We start from the raw sequence: 17,569 nt of genomic DNA on the forward strand, positions 1-17,569 counted from the left end.
CCGCTCTTTCGAGTATTATCGGCAGATATGCACACTGTCGAGTCCGTTTCCTAGAAAGAGCCAGTACTTGGTGTCTAAAGAGGAGATAATAAAACGCTCCCCGAGTAGGTGGCGTAGCATCAATGAAAATATGATTTCTTGTACATTTTTGAAATTCAATTTTTTAATTTTACAGATCAGTTGCTTAAACTTAAAGATGCTAAAGATGAACTTTTACTCAAAATCGCCGGATAAAATATTTTGTTTACGTTGTGTTATGCATTAAAATTGTAGAATCTAGTTTCAAAGTTTCATCAAAAAATAAATAGTCAACATTTTTGTCTAAAACTTGCAATTGTCGCCGTGGTGTAGTGGATGAGGTGTCCGCCTAGCGATCGTGAGTTGGTGGGTTCGATTCTCACTCTGGGAGCGTTTCAATAACTCCTCTATAGACATCAAAGAATGGTTGTTTCTAAGAAATAGGAATAACATTTAACGTATAAATAAGAACACAATTTGGTTCACTAAATAAATAATGAAATATCCTAACTTCATCCGAAATTCCCCAGCCTGAAATAAATGTGAATCCGTAGTAAGACCGACCGGACAATATTAACTTGAAGTGGAGTTGAATGGAATTTGAACGTATGCAACTCCCAAGCGTTAAATCTGCGTACAGTAGAATAAAACATGCGCAACACTTAAAGTTTGTTTAAGTTTTGGGCAAATGTTCTGTTCTGTACTCCACCTCTTCACCTAAAAAGGACGCTATTGTTAAGAGGCCTTTCTTTTAAATAAACCAATGCGATTGAATAGTGTTTCTATTTGTGCCTACTGGAAAAATGCCAAACATTCTTGAAATCAAGAAAAAGTCAAAACTTGGGCAAGACAGTTTAGCCGCACAAACAATGCATACATTTTAAACGAATCATCGACATATCGTTATTGACTTAAAAATAAACAAATTTTAGCATTAATTATCAATTTAGACTGCTATGGGTATCAATTATGACGCGAGTTTAAATGCATTAAATTATATTGATATACATAACATTTTGAGAAAAACCAATTATACAAAGAGACAAATATACAAGATTAATCGTGGCAAAACCGGGATAAATGTAAGTGCAAAAAGCTCAGCGTATGATGTCCGCACAGTTGAATACAAGAATGTAAATCGGCACCTGCGAATCGATTATGTTCTCGTGCGACAGCCCCAGGACATTTTCAATATTTCGGGAACATCGTCTAGCCCTGCACATAACCCAAACTCCCTGCCCACCATTTGTGAACATGTCTGTTAACTCCAGTACACGTGTACTTTAATGTTTGACATTAGCCGGATGGACACTTGTGACAGGGTTGGCAGGGTTGTTGTTTACAGCAATCGTCGCGGCGACGACGTTATTCTCCTGTCGTCTGAAACAACCAGAGAACGCGTTCCAGATCGTGACGTAAATTGATCCGTAAATAACTGCGTTCACGAGCGAGTTGCAGTACGCCACAATCAGCGCCCAAATGAGGGCCGACGATGGAATGAAGTTCAAACCTTTAGTGACGTCATATTCCACCAGCACGATGACGGCGAACATGGGAGACCACATCACGACAAAGACGATGACAATAAGAACGAGTTTCCTCACGACTTGTTGTTGCTTTCTTACGCGGCTTTCTTTACGAGTGTCTGATCGTACGTTAGTTGAGGCGAAACTCTCTATGGCCCGCTTTGCTTTCCAATATTTCTTTAATATACGAATGTAATTTAAAGATATAATGGTGACGGGTATAAAACAACACAGTACAAACTGCAGTGAAATGAAGATGACGGGTAGATGTTGATCACGTGGCCAGACCAGCGTGCATACCGTCACCGTCTCGTTCCTTAGTGCGGTGCCTTCTTTAATATTAAAGTACATGGCGAAAGGGAGATAGCAGATTGCACTCGCTAACCAAATAAGGACACAGATGCAGACGACCTGCCACTTTCGGAGGCGCCTGTTGGACGCCACGCCGACGTTTATGTTCATATAGCGGTCGATGCTGATCGCTGACATCGTCCACAGCATGACCGTTCCGCAGACGTTCATAGAGTAGACAAGCAACCGACAGACGCCTCGACCCACTGCCCAATTTTCGTTCACTCGGACGCTGGCCACGAGAGGGGCGGACATGCAGAACGCAATGTCGGCCACGGCGAGGTTACACACGAAGCAGTTGGTGACAGTTCGCATTGTGTTCGATTTCAGTATGAAATGACAAATGATTGAATTGCTGAACACTGAGAGAATTGACAATACGAGCATGAAACTGGCCTCAAGTGCATTAGCAGCTCCCCAGTCCCTCTGGAATTCTGAGAAAAAAGTGAAATATGACCTCATGTGCGACCCATTCCCGACACAAATATAGGACCTACCCATCTCAGCCCCGCTGCACGACATCGTTGTCTTAAACCTACCGATGTGGCCAAACTATTCCAAACATGCCGATAGGAAGGTTCTTTACAGCCGTATTTATCTTGCTGCAATTACATACTCTATATGTTTGGAATTCTCAGTTATAATTATTAAGTTTTTCTTACCTATGTGTTAGGTATTAACATATTCATTTACACTTCGAGATGTCTTTTTCTAATTACACACCGAACGAGTTCCTTTCCAATATTCAAATCGATTATGAAAAGCGATGACCTTATTAAACTTATTCCTATATAATAAGTTTTCTATTTAAAACACAACTAGATCATTACAGAAGCAGCGGACTGCACTTGCTACTTTAATATAGACTTAACACATATAAACAGTATTGAAAGTCTTTGCACTGTGCGTGAAACCACAAACACAATCCCCCTTTATCACTGTATTGTAATTATTCGTAACATTAAAATGGTAGTGTGTACAAATAGATTTCCATACAGTGATACTAAACATCTTCAAGTTACAAATTTTAACCACTTTAAACTATTAAATAACAGGAAAGAGACGTCAATATTTCGTGCACAACGCCCACAAGCGCGATGTTCACAAATGAGACAGAACATATTATCTGACTATAAAAGTTGACGTGAGCATGTGAGACATTTTACTGTGCGTGCAAATGGACTCACTTGTAAGAGCGGATGGATGTCAATAAAAGAATATTTCAAGTATGGAAGACGTGTTTCGTGTTGTTGTTGAATAGTGTTGGTTGACTTTTAAATGTACGTTAACGGTTCGACATCATACTAGCCCATTAATTAATGTACATATTATTTTATATACCGACACTATGTTTTCGCATATGATTAACAATCTGTCGTAACTTAATGTTGTCCTAGGATCGTTGTTTAGTCGGGGACCATACATGCAATGCACATTGCAACACAATCTCATTAATAATTTTAAATTGATTTATTTGTTATCGTATTCACATATTTAGCTTTATTGACATGCTGATGTCCTGGATAAACTTGTTAGCTTTAGATGTTAATGAATACATTGTCCGTTTAAATTAATAGCAAGATTTTTCCTCTTGAATCGTATTAATTTACGAAGCTTTGATTCCGCGTTAAAGCAATTTTGAAAAATGTAATTCCTTAATATTTGTATCGGTAGATCAGTTCAAGTCCTTCGCATTACGCAAAGTGTTGAAGCTGTGTCTCGGATGAGCAGGTAGTAAGTGCGTGATTCGGTAAATACAAGACTGGTCAGAGCTTTGTGCAGGCTTACATTTTTAGTCAAAGGCTTAGCCGGTCGTTAAAAAACAAACGTAGCAATATATTCTATAATAAAACGGTTGGGGCTTTTGGTTGCATTGATGCTAGCAATCTTCATCAAGCTTCTTATGGGTAATATTTGCACAATTCCTAATCTTTAATCAATGGAGTCACTAGTAATCTATATTTGACAAGTTCCATTACATAATAACGAATATGTATGCATACCTCAAACGCTACCATATGGAACGCCTTGACTGTCTTATAATACCAAAACTTGTGATATTACGTCAATCTGACTCTGCATGAATGCCTGTAACCATTATATATATGCATAATCACAATATATAAATACATAATTTGAATATATACAGATAAAACTTTAATATATAAAGATATAATTTTCTTATATATAGATAAAATGTAAAATTATACAGATATTAATGTATTATACACAGATAATCTTCCATTATATAAAGGTATTTCTTCTTTATATGAAGGCAAAATATCTTTATATGAATGCCTGAAACCATTATATATATGCATAATCACAATATATAAATACATAATTTGAATATATACAGATAAAGCATTAATATATAAAAATATAATAATCTTCCATTATATAAAGGCATTCCTTCTTTATATGAAGGCAAAAGATCTTTATATGAATGCCTGTAACCTTTATATATATGCATAATCACAATATATAAATACATAATTTGAATATACACAGATAAAGCATTAATATATAAAGATATAATAAACTTCCATAATATAAAGGCATTACTTCTTTATATAAAGGCAAAAGACCTTTATATAAACATAAATCGTAATTATATAAACACATATCGTCTTTTTATGCAGATAAAATTTGAAAAATACGTTAAAAATCATTAACGATAACATTTTATATACGAAGCTTTTATTACACACGGAAGACAATTTGTTCTGCATCATTTTACAACAATTGATATGGATTTGATACTTGAGCGACTTGGAGTGGAAGAAGGAGTGATACGGCGCTTCAGACAGGAGAAGATAACACCGGACATCATATCACTTATGTCACTGTACGACTTTAATTGCTTGGGTGTAAATGACAAAACAACTATCATGAAATTGCGTGTTGAATGTGTTTGTTACCGGAGTAATCCGTGGGCACATAATAATGATAGTACACGGTGTCGGAATATACGTTTTGAAATTTCAAGTATCATGATTGAAACATTGTTCGAAGCCGGATATTCAGTGAAGGACACTAGTATTGCACTTGGGGTTTCTGAAAGTACCTTATTCCGGAAGATGGGTCAATTTGGCTTGTCAAAGCTCGCATTTACAGAAATTGATGAAGAAGAACTAAACATTGTTGTTGCCACGACCATCACTGAATTTCCTAGGTGTGGAGAAGAAATGCTGCGAAAAGTTTTACTTCAAAAAGGAATTAAGGTACCATGATTTTACTATGCATAACTAGATCTTTTTATAATTGAAGGCGTATACGGTACATTGTTGATTGATTTTAGTAGACAGTCTATAAATAAACAGATACATTTGTCCGTGCAGATTCCAATAAAGTATTGTCAAACAATTGAAAACTAACTAAATTGTTAAGACTAGTTTTAGAGTACAGTTTGATTTGTGCCAAACAATCATACCTGAAACGGCTATCGCTTTAATCTATTAAAAATAAGAATTTTGTTAGATTTTTTTCATAAAAAATTCTATTGTTTATAAGGCACTTGGCTAAATGTAGAAGTAAATTAAAGCATATTCATTTTTGCATAAAACCAACATAAAGTATTATTTCTTATACAGGTTCAACGTTTCAGGCTTCGTCAGTGTCTGAAACACCTAGACGAAGATGGAATTCGTGCACGAAAAAGAAGGCGATTACGACGTCGCATTTACAACGTTTCAGCTCCAAATTGTTTATGGCACATTGACAGCAACCATAAATTAATTCGATGGCATTTTGTTATAATAGGCGGCATTGATGGTTTCAGTCGTTTAGTTACATATCTTAGATGCACGGACAACAACAAAGCGGAGACGGTTTTGCATTGCTTCAGAGATGGTGTTTCGAAATTTGGAGTTCCTGACCGGGTCAGATCAGATCAAGGCCGTGAAAATATGAAGGTTGCCGACTTCATGATAAATGCTCGCGGGACAGGACGTGGAAGTATGCTCACTGGTAAAAGTACACACAATCAACGTATTGAACGATTGTGGAGGGACGTGTATGACGGAGTCTTGAGTTATTTTTATGACTTATTTTACTTTTTAGAGGACAATGGCCGGCTTGACATTTTAAATGAAATAGACTTGTTTGCACTTCATTACGTATTTATTTCAAAGATAAATGAAAGGTTAAACACCTGGCAAGGTGCATGGAATCACCATCGAATACGAACAGTGAACTCAACACCAATGCGGCTTTACACGGCCGGTATGATGGACAACCCATCAGCACATGTTGATGATATTCTTCCAAACACTCGTACAGAATCTTCGTCTGATGAGGATATGGAGTCCCTGGACAACAGGCCAGTATTATCATCTCTTCAAATTAGTGTTGAAGAAAACCGGATGCGACGGCTCCACGAGCTATGTCCTCAAAACTGGAGGTCAAACAATCACGGCATAGACATCTTTTTGACAGCTAAACAGATATTAAGTGAATGACAACACAATTGATTGCTCGATTTTTACAAGCTGCTTTATGATTTCCAAGCGAAGTTTAAGGGGCCTGTTCATAGACGTTTAACCTTTGCAGAAAGTGTTTTCGTGACATCTATACCAACATACGTTTCAATTATCAAAGCAATTTATTTAGTCCCCGATATGTAAATTGACTTAATTAAATCTACTAAAACGCAAGTATTCATTTTTATAATATTTTGTACTTAATTATGGTTATTATAGTGTATTAAAATCTATACTTCAAGATACAAATGCACTTCCTTCATTTGCGCTATCAACGTAACATTTTCATTTTCAATGTAAATTGAGAATGAGCAATTTTATGATGACGGAGGTGCAAATTCAGCATACTCCGCCTGCACATTATTTTTATCACATGCTATACCTTGCTTCCCCATATTATACAGCCATTACGAATAGTTTTATAATAAACATGTGTAATATACCTTTAAGCGTTTGTATTGGCTAGTTTTCATTAAACTGACCACGTGATAATACGGAATATTACGCTAGTCAATTGTTTCAATTGTTCCGCCCCAGAGACATGCCTGTTCGTCCGTCGGAACTGACATTTACCCAGCACACTTCAATGTATGTGACCTACTTTTCGCCACTAATGTATACCTCAAGGTTGCACCATTTGATGACTAACAAGCATAACAAAAATAATCATATTTATGGTTTGTTACATTCATTTCCTCGTTTATGAACTACTGTAGGTCAAGAGGGTTGATGTGAATGAGGAAATACGGTGTTATTTTTGTCAACACCATTTCAATCATATAACGGAGTTCAGCTGCTTCTTAGTGCAACAAGCAAATTCGTTGAATTGATATCCCCCGCCAAATAAGAGCTTTGTCACAGAAAAAAGCTTTTTTCAAGATACAAAGGGCCATAACTCTGTTATTAACAGATGGTGTACAATGCCATTTGGCTTGCATCATCCTCTTATTTATATATATACTCATACCAAGTTTCAAAGAAATCCGTCAAAGCACTTCCAAGATATGGCTCTGAACACACAAGTGCCGGACGGACGGATGGATGGACGGACAACGCCAAAACAATATCCCTCCACCTTTGGCGGGGGATAACAACTATGGCAAGTTTCATGGCTCTGGCTCATGTGTTAATGGAGATAAAGCTCTAAGCTTATAGTAAAAAGCATTTTTTCAAGATACCAAGGGGCATAACTCCGTTATTAACAGATGGTGTACAATGCCATTTGGCGTGCATCATCCTCTTATCCATATATATACTCATACCAAGTTACAATGAAATCCACCAAAGCACTTCCAAGATATGGCTCCGGACACAAAAGTGCCTATAGTAAAAAGCATTTTTTCAAGATACAAAGGGCCATAACTCCGTTATTAACAGATGGTGTATAATGCCATTTGGCGTGCATCATCCTCTTATCCATATATATACTCATACAAGTTTCAATGAAATCCAACAAAGCACTTCCAAGATATGGCTCTGGACACAAAAGTGCCGGACGGACAGCCGGAAGGAAGGATGGCCGGACAACGCCAAAACAATATCCCTCCGCCTCTGGCGGGGGATAATAAGTTAATGTACTTATTACTCCTCAAAACAGTAAACATTACTAACATGTCGGTTGATAAAGTAACCATTCTGCTGTCATAAGTTAAATAGCTTATGATGGCAGGGATTTGAAATGAGCTTTGCTTGGAACAAGGTTGAGTACAAGAGTGTTAACAAGCCCGTCCACATAACCCAGTCAATTTGAGCTAATGACCTAGTTTATGACCCCCATGACCAAGTTTTACACTCAGCCGAGATATTGGGATATATGTTCCAGCAAAGTTCCATGGAGGCAAAAGTGTGTCATTGAGATCTAGAGTGGACAGAAGCTAATACGTTTACATACACGCTGGACATAATTAAGGCAACAACACAAGCGTTTCATGAGCATACTTTGCTCAGGTTATTTTATTTACTTTCAATTACAAATAAAACAAATTTTCTTAAATAAAACAAAACATACATGGAAAACAACTAAAATATAGGAATCAAAACAGTAATAAAGCACTTTCATTTAAAAATCTTTGGCTCCATTGTTAACAAAGTTATCTCCTATCTCTATATTTATTTGAAAAAATAAAACTAAATATAAAATTACTAAGAAATAATCCCCAATGATATTTACTGGCTCAAGAAAAGTTGCTGTATATAAATAATTTAGCAAAAAACCTACACTAATGCAATAAAAAATAAAGAAATATGATACATTATTTCAATCACTCTATTATGTATTTACAGTTGGTCAATTGAGATTATTTTGAATTTGTAAATAAAAGTTTCATGCAGCTTATCATTTTGTTTTCATATCTAGTTACAAGAACATAACAATAACACATAGAACTACTTACATAGCATGTACTGTGTTCACATACAAACACACAGTATGAACATGAAGAAAACAGCATAATCAAACATACCTGCACAAACTATTCCCACTGTACATACAGGAATCGAGCAAGATTCAAGAAGAACAAGCAAATTCGTAGAATTGATATCCCCCGCAACATATATTTTGTTCAAGGATGGGTGCAAATCGGACGGATGACGTACTACTATACAAAGGGCCATTACTCCATTATTAACAGATGTTGTACAATGCCATTTGGCGTGCATCATCGTCTTATCCATATATATACTCATACCAAGTTTCAATGAAATCCGCCAAAGCACTTCCAAGAGATGGCTCCAGACACAAAAGTGCCTATAGTAAAAAGCATTTTTTCAAGATACAAAGGGCTATAACTCCGTTATTAACAGATTTTGTGCAATGCCATTTGGCGTGCATCATCGTCTTATCCATATATATACTCATACCAAGTTTCAATGAAATCCGCCAAAGCACTTCCAAGATATGGCTCCGGACACAAAAGTGCCTATAGTAAAAAGCATTTTTTCAAGATACAAAGGGCTATAACTCCGTTATTAACAGATGATGTACAATGCCATTTGGCGTGCATCATCCTCTTATCCATATATATACTCATACCAAGTTTTAATGAAATCCGCCAAAGCACTTCCAAGATATTGCTCCGGACACAAGTGTTCCGGACGGACGGACAGACAACGCCAAAACAATATCCCTCCGCCTCTGGCGGGGATAATTACATATCTCATGCTGGCTGTCTATAATTTCCTTGGGCATTTTCATTTTGCTTCTAAATGAAGTAACACAGACTAACCTCAAATAACTAAACATTTAATAAGATTCTCAATTACATGAATGCAGCTCGTGTGCATACTTTCACAAAGTTGTACAAAAGAAATATCACATGAAGTCATTCAAACGGACACGGGCAACATGTTATTGCTAGAACTTTACCTTTAGCTCATTAATTACGTCTTTACCTGCACCATATGGTCTTGTCTCAAAAGATTGCCATTCATGCTAAGCAATTACAAGTACAAGTCGCTGTCACAGACCACAAAGGTTATGCTCCCTGAATGTGCTTTGTCTCTAATTTTGGCAATACACCTACAACAGTGGCTGAAAAATGGAACATGTGTAAGGCTCAGAGAACTTGCGCTTAACAACATGTAATAACATAGGAATCTTTAAAGGACAATAACTCAGACAAGAAGAACTAACTAATTCCCCTACATGCCACATTGACACTGAATATTTAACCCGTTGTTTTCACAAAGTAAGAGAAACTAATTTTATTTTATTTTAAAGAATAATTTATTATCATGCAAGTGTGACCTTGACCTTGGAGATATCGGTGTTGGTCTTTCACCTGACATACTGTTCAATGATGGTGAACAAATGCACTGAGTCATTCACAAATCTCACAAGGAATGACATAGTTATGGCCCAGACAAGGTCAGTTTATGGCCATATATGACCTTTGAACTGAAAATGTGACCTTGACCTTGGTGATATGGACAGAATTTTTTCGCATCACACACCGTGTAATGATGGTGAACAAACCTGCCAGATGATTTAAAAATCTCACAACAAATGACATAGTTATGGCCCAGAAAAACTCGTCTATGGGCATATTGACCTTCCAACTCAAAGTGTGTCCGTGAACTTGGAGATATTGACATACTTCTTTTGCATGATGCACCGTCCCATAATGGTGCACAAATTAACCAAGTCATTTTAAAATATTACGATTAATGACAAAGTTATGGTCCGGACAAAGTTTTGGGACAGACAGACAAAGTGATTCCTATATAGCCCCCCCCCCACCAATGGTAGTGGGGGTAAAACAGATGATATTTTTTTAAGTTTTTCCTTTCGCTTGCCATGGCAACAAGAGCCAGAGTTATTCATGGAATGCTTTTGTTTGAAAAACTTTAAAAGAGCTTCATGCAAGGAACATTCTTGCCAAGTTTAATTAATATTGGACCAGCTGGTAAGGAGGAGATGTCGTTTAAGTAAATATGTTGACACAAGATACAGGACGACCAACAGAGACAGGTCACAATAGCTCATAAGTAACAATTTGTGAAAAAAAACTTTTAAACAATGAAAAAGATATCACAAAAATATGACAAAAACATGGGGTTACATACCATTAGGAACAAAACCAAATTACACGTCATTTTTATGATTTTGATTTGGGGAAATGGTCAAAATGTTAAATATGAGGAAAAGTTACCACTGAGGAGATAATATGGTTTTTAAAAGTAAATTTGAAGGTAAACAGCATAGTTTTTCTTGGGTAAAAGGGTCAATATACTTTGCTGCTGCAAAAGAAGGAAACAAGCCCAGACAACACTTAAATGAACATCACATTTACAATGTAAACAAGCAAAATGTATTGCATGTAAATAAGACATAATTAACAACATGCTAATAAGCAAATTCAAAGAATTGATATACTTTACACATTGTGTACACTACAATACAGTAAAATTTGTAAATGTTCATGGAAAAAAGGCTTATTTTCATGCTCAACCAACAATGAACCTATCATTAAAAAAAACATTATTACAAAATTACATGAAGATTAGGCATCAAATTTGACCTCTAGTGTTCACATGGTTTTTCTTTTTTGACCTAGTGTTTGACATCTTAATGACCCAATTTCAAACCGAGTCCAGATATCATTGGGACTAATTATCTGACCAAGTTTCATTTAGATCGGACAAAAATGTAGACTCTAGCGTTCACATGGCATATATTGACGATGCACAAAAAAAAAAGGACTATATGCACAAAAAACAAAGGACTATCACATAAGCTCTACATAGGGGCTATAGTGCTCAGGAGAGGTAATAATGTTATGGGGACAAATGTGCTGACCAAGTTTCAAGATTGCAAAAAAAGGTTGGCCTCTTGAGGGTTCACAAAGTAAATGTTGATTACACCAATATAACTCACATACTACATTCAAAACATTTTTTACTACATACATATACACAACTAGAGCTTTGTCACAGACGTGACATATACCCCAAAATGCTGCAGTGACATTGAATATTTTGCACGCTGCCTTCACAAAACAAGAGAAGCTAATTTATGGCGATTTGGAAGAATGATTATGCCATTGTCTTTTATTGCCATTTTGACCTTTGAACTCTTGAATTCTTTTGCATGACATGCCGTCCAATGACTGTGAACAAAATTAATGTAGGGAGTCATTTTCAAATCTTACAATGAATGACATAGTTATGGCATGGACAAGCTCATTTATGGCCTTTTTTGAATTTTGAACTCCAAGAGTGACCTTGACATCGGAGATATCGACTTAATTCTTTTGCATGACACACTGTCCACTTATGGTGAACAAATGTACCAAGTCATTTTAAAATCTAATGATAAATGATATGGTTATGAACTTATGGTCCAGACAAACTTTCAGTTTAAAACGCAGTTAGTGACCTGTGACCTAGTTTTTGACCCGGCATGACCCATATTCAAACTTGACCTTGACAACATCTAGATACAACTTCTGACCAAGTTTGGTGAAGATCAGATGAAATTTTTGGGACAGACAGACCGACCGACTTGACCTTTGAATTCAAAGTGTAACCTTGACCTTGGAGACATCGACGTCCTTCTATTGCATGACACACCGTCCTATGATGGTGAACAAATGTACCAAGTGATTTTGAAATCTAATGATAAATGACATGGTTATGGTCCGGACAAACTTTCGGTTTAAAACGCAGTAAGTGACCCGTGACCTAGTTTTTGACCTGGCATGACCCATATTCAAACTTGACCTAGACATCATCTAGATACAACTTGTGACCAAGTTTGGTGAAGATTGGATGAAATTTTGTGACAGCCCGACTGACCGACAGAGTGACTCCTATATAGCCTCTATTACCAATGGTAATGGGGGTATAATTATATGTGAATGTCATTTTTTATTCTAAACCAAAGAATGTGTTACAAAATGCTAGATCAAACAAATTGAACAGTTCCTCTTGCAGTGGTAGTGGATTACTTTCATCTGGCAATGATAAATTCATTCTGTTTATGCAGGTATTTGCAGTGGGCAGGAAATTAGCACTTTCCATAAATTGAATGGAAGGCTGAAGAGCAAAGCTCAAGGCAGAATCCTCCTCTGTACCAGTGGCAAACCTTAATATGCTCCCAAGATTTACAGCACCTCGTCTTCCACCTGAAGATATACATAATACTAAAATAATTTGGTAAATGTTAAACTGTTTATACACACTTACCACTCTGCAAGTGGCAATATTAAGGATATATCAACTGTAATAATCATGTGTGTGTGTGGGGGGGGGGGGGGGGGGGTTGTGGATTTTGATGTGAAATAACTTTTTAGGAATGATTTATGAAATTTTAAATTTTCATAATAATACTTACCTTGAAAATTTAATGGAATAAGCTAACTTACTTAAAACATCCAACATGCTTTAACAGTATTTGAATGCTTGCTTTACAGAAATTATTCTATAATGTTTTGGGCAAAATTTTCGTTTAAAAGGTATGACATATAATGCATAAATATACTTTTGCACCAACAGACAGGGCAAAAACAATATGTTCCCCAGTATAGACTGGGGGAGGTTCAAGGTTTGATGAATCCGGAAGTCAACCAGTGAATAGTTTACACAGAAAATAATATGGCTGCCAAATAACATCACACACCAGTTTAAAATGCAGTTTAAGTATTGCCAGCAAATAAACACACCTTGCTGAACAATTAACAGGAGGGTATATATGGAGGCTTATAGTGGTACACAACTGAGACTATAAATAAAATGCACAAACAAGAGTAAAATAACAAAATAATCGTTAGAAGATCTGTGTAATATATATTACACAAGTAGTCATTTCGCTTGCAATTGGAGTGTTTAACTGCAATATAGCGATTGAAATACTAAGTACCAAATTATGCTCTCTGGTGATGACAATATCATTTAAGACAAGCATAGTTTGTACTAAAATATGCGTTGGACAAGACTACTTGGTTTCTAAAAGATGGACCTTTTTCAAATTAAACATAACCATTATGAACATTTGAACTCTTTAACTAATGGTAATATACATGACCCTGCCTTTGTGAAGATGAACAAAATATCTTTTGACTGCTACTGTGCAATTGGGGGATAAATATAAACATTACCAAACACAAACAAGAGGATCAATTGACAATAGCCAGAGCTCCAGATAAGGATTTGTGAAATTAGTAACGGTACTGCCACTGACAGAAAGAAAATGAGTAACGCTTAAAATCAATTAGTACCTGTACTACCATATCCAAAAATACAGGTAGTACTGTACTACCCGTGTTCTTGGATATTGAAGGGTGCATAACTGACTTTACAGAAACATTTGCAGCAATTATAATTAATATATGTAGTTCTTAAACAGTTACTGTATTAGGTTTTCCATTCTGAATTATGATGCAAACCCAACTTCACATTAAAACTCATGACTAATACTATTTCTTCATTTTTCTTGACAAGAAAACACAAGCCAACTAGTAAGCTAAGTAAATGAACACTTATTTCACTGTCTCATCCGTTTCCCATCGTGTTTTCTAACGTTTTAAGCCATCGATGCAATCAAATCGTTTAATATCGGGGCGACAATGTCTTTTTCTGGGTTTACAGATTTAATGTCAGGATGGTTAGACGACACCGTATGTAGTCATTATTTGACAACAAAGTGTTGTTCTGAACCGCTTTCGGTTAAGCCGGCATTCCATTGCGCGCAGACATATTGTTTTTGACGGATTTACAAGTTACAGGAAATCACACAACAGAATAGACAATAATATATGAACCCAGTCTACAACTTTTCGGTAATTTAAATCAACGAAAAAAGCCGTTAGGTTAGAGACCAACAAATCACGCCGCGCTGACGCAGACGAATCGGTACGGCCAGATTTTGTTCGTAAATGCGTAAATGGATATTAAAGTCGTAATTGTACGTCCAGTTTATAAAAATTAATGCGTAAATCTTCATGAAAAAAGGCGTTTTTACGGCTGTACGGCCCTTATCTGGAGCTCTGAATAGCGTTTGACAATCTTTTCCTTTGAAAAGTGGAGCTATTTAGACACAATTTAAGACTTTAGTGTATACAAAAAGGATGCATACCACAATTGAATGTATAAACGCTGAATGGAACTTACTTGCAGCTTCACGCATGTATTTGATGAACAACGTGTATGTGGAATTCTCTCTCTGTCTTCTGTTTGACCCTTCAGCACTAAACTGTGGGTTCAATAGGTGTGTCAACATCTTCACCATTAAAGGATTCGACTGTTGAGGTGTGAACAGGTGAATAACAGATGGCAGTTCTTGAACAAGCTGAAAACGAAGGTTCAACAAAATCTTGCTGTTCAAAAACTTAAACTCAAACTGCAATTTCTATTGCAACTATACAGGATTTTAATGGATATACACATTCCAACAACAAGATAGCCATAATATCCCTTAATCGCTCACGATAGAGTGATTGTTTTAAAATATAAAATTAATGTGCTCATAAGAATGGATTTGACTTTGTTATATTAAGATACATGAAATTAACTACATTCAATTTGTTGACCCAGAATCTGATAATGTCAAGAGTTATATATTCTGGTCATATTAGTCACATGGGTTCAAAACTTTGCCCTCTATTGTGTTAAAGATTTTGTAAAACAAGAAAGAAGGCAACTCAACTGATGGATATGATTTGCAATATTTAAATGCTGGACATTGGCCAAATGCTTTTGTATGCTATTGGTAAAAAAAGTTATACTGGTACATCATGATAATAATGTACATCTAGAGCTTTGTCACAGACCAGACGAATACCCCCATATGCCACACTGACACAGAATATTCCGCATGTTGTCTTCACAAAAAAAGAAAAGCTTATCCTACCAAGTTTCATGTTAACAGGTCAAACCAAACTCAAGTTATTGAGCGGAAACCATGATACGGATCAACTCTCTTTACTTAAGTCACAGTGACCTTGACCCCAAAAGCAGTCTGAGGCAAGGTCTCGTCATTAGCATCCTTTAAATCATGTTTCATTACGGTATCTAATATGAAATAGAATTTTTTTATCGGAAACCATTTTTCTATTGTTAGCCACGGTGACCTTGACCTTAATCTGATGCAGGGCTTTTTTCCAGCTGATTTTATAGCCGTTATTTGGTCATATTTCCAATGGCAAAACATATCCCAAATCGAGTAAAAAAATCCCAATGGATAGCCTCAGTTTTAAAAATTCAAAAATAATGAAATTTTTCAGTGCAGAAAAGGACTGGTAGGTTGAAATCACCATTTTAGTGATTGGTTTCAGCTCATGTCGTTCTATTTTATGATAAGTTACCAACATTTTCATAATTTTTTAATACTACTAATATTTTCCCAATTTGTGGTCAAAAGATGCTTAAATTACTAATTTCAAGGGTATAAGTCATGTTCCCAAAGTGGTGAAAAAAAGCCCTGTGATGGACCCCAAAATCAATCCCGAGCAAAGTCTTGATACAAGGCACTATCCTAGTTTCATCAACAGGTCAAACCAAACTCAAGTTATTGAGTGGAAACCATGAAACGGCCCAACTGACAGACAAGTGCACTCCTATATACCCCCCTAAACTTTGTTTATGGGGATATAATAATTGAATGGGAACTTAATTGTTTTACATGTTTTGTAATAATACATATATCATCCTTCTTCGCTGGTCAAATGCACAATTCCATTATGTTGAAGCACTCGTTTTGTTCATAACAAAGTCATGAATGAAGATATATTATTTCGGTTATAAAATAAATGGTATTGTCATGTATATGGGTTTGGTTAAGACATTTAAGTGGTAGTCTGCAAAACCACACATTGGGCTTATAAAAATGGAGAAAAAAACAACAACCCACCTATACTTATTTTAAGGGCCATACAATTAACTTTAAACAAGCTTACAGTTAGTATTGCACGCAATACATGTCCCCTACCATCACCTACCTGCATAACTTGAAGGTTAGCTGTGTTTATACGGCAGCATCTGCTAGATTTACAATGTTATTTGTGCATTTACAGTTACAGCATGCACGATAGTTGAAGAATGTGAATTTAATGTATGTTAATTGAAACCAAATTTCTATTTTTAGTAACAGTGACCTAGATATTTGACCCTTTGACCCCATATGCAATCCCACACCAGATCTTCCCCTAAGCTACCTACAGACCAACTTTCAAACAAATCCATCAGCCCTAAGTGAAGTTATCATCCGGAAACCACCTCGGATAGACACACGGACAGACAGACTGACATCGACAGACACTATAGTCCCCTCTGGAAACAGGCAGGGGACTAATAAGCATGTTTTGTATACCGTAATAACTGTTGGTTCATCCGCTGTACATTGGTTTAACTGCTCTAATCAGAACTTCTATTTGCAACATTCAACAGTATTAACCTGAACAAGACCAAGACTGTCAAGACCTTTTCTTAGGTCCTGGATGTACTTGTCTACAGGCAGCACTTGATTGAATACTTTCTCCACTAGCTCTGCTGACATAATTCTAGGTAATCTTCCGTTTTGAATAGTGCTCAGAGCTGGAATGTTAAATGTACCTAAAAATATTTATATATTTTTGTACATGTCTCATTGGGAAATCAACTCCTCACCCAAGAAAAGTTTTTCACATTAGACTATGTAAATGACCAACTGAAAGCAAAATAGTTGATTTCCCCTCTAAACGGGAATCCTCACTTAACCTG

At 36.2% G+C, this 17,569-nt stretch overlaps 3 protein-coding genes across 3 annotated transcripts; 1 reads left to right on the plus strand and 2 right to left on the minus strand.

Moving 5' to 3' along the window:
* Nucleotides 1-1,301: 1,301 nt before the first annotated feature.
* LOC127878327 (free fatty acid receptor 4-like) lies at nt 1,302-2,210 on the minus strand. Its single transcript, XM_052424853.1, has one exon. The coding sequence runs from the start codon at nt 2,208-2,210 to the stop codon at nt 1,302-1,304; it is 909 nt and encodes a 302-aa protein (XP_052280813.1).
* Nucleotides 2,211-4,645: 2,435 nt separating this feature from the next.
* LOC127878328 (uncharacterized) lies at nt 4,646-6,794 on the plus strand. Its single transcript, XM_052424854.1, has 2 exons — nt 4,646-5,119; nt 5,489-6,794. The coding sequence occupies exons 1-2, from the start codon at nt 4,646-4,648 to the stop codon at nt 6,353-6,355; spliced, it is 1,341 nt and encodes a 446-aa protein (XP_052280814.1). The 3' UTR covers nt 6,356-6,794.
* A 1,502-nt stretch (nt 6,795-8,296) lies between these two features.
* LOC127879027 (uncharacterized) lies at nt 8,297-17,391 on the minus strand. The gene is made up of 3 exons (XM_052425617.1): nt 17,265-17,391; nt 14,984-15,161; nt 8,297-12,999 (listed from the first exon to the last, which is right to left on the minus strand). The coding sequence occupies exons 1-3, from the start codon at nt 17,364-17,366 to the stop codon at nt 12,743-12,745; spliced, it is 537 nt and encodes a 178-aa protein (XP_052281577.1). The 5' UTR covers nt 17,367-17,391; the 3' UTR covers nt 8,297-12,742.
* Nucleotides 17,392-17,569: the final 178 nt, after the last annotated feature.

This window comes from Dreissena polymorpha, chromosome 4 (assembly GCF_020536995.1).
Source record: "Dreissena polymorpha isolate Duluth1 chromosome 4, UMN_Dpol_1.0, whole genome shotgun sequence".
In the NCBI taxonomy this organism is placed as follows: domain Eukaryota; kingdom Metazoa; phylum Mollusca; class Bivalvia; order Myida; family Dreissenidae; genus Dreissena; species Dreissena polymorpha.

What these genes read in the sequence shown, in the direction of transcription:
- LOC127878327 (XM_052424853.1), bottom strand. Translation starts at nt 2,210, where the DNA reads ATGCGAACTGTCACCAACTGCTTCGTGTGTAACCTCGCCGTGGCCGAC.
- LOC127879027 (XM_052425617.1), bottom strand. Translation starts at nt 17,366, where the DNA reads ATGTCAGCAGAGCTAGTGGAGAAAGTATTCAATCAAGTGCTGCCTGTA. An exon ending in ACAGTCTTGGTCTTGTTCAG is followed by an intron (nt 15,162 to 17,264) that starts GTTAATACTGTT and finishes CTTCGTTTTCAG; the next exon opens with CTTGTTCAAGAACTGCCATC. An exon ending in ATACATGCGTGAAGCTGCAA is followed by an intron (nt 13,000 to 14,983) that starts GTAAGTTCCATT and finishes GTATATCTTCAG; the next exon opens with GTGGAAGACGAGGTGCTGTA.
- LOC127878328 (XM_052424854.1), top strand. Translation starts at nt 4,646, where the DNA reads ATGGATTTGATACTTGAGCGACTTGGAGTGGAAGAAGGAGTGATACGG. An exon ending in TACTTCAAAAAGGAATTAAG is followed by an intron (nt 5,120 to 5,488) that starts GTACCATGATTT and finishes TTTCTTATACAG; the next exon opens with GTTCAACGTTTCAGGCTTCG.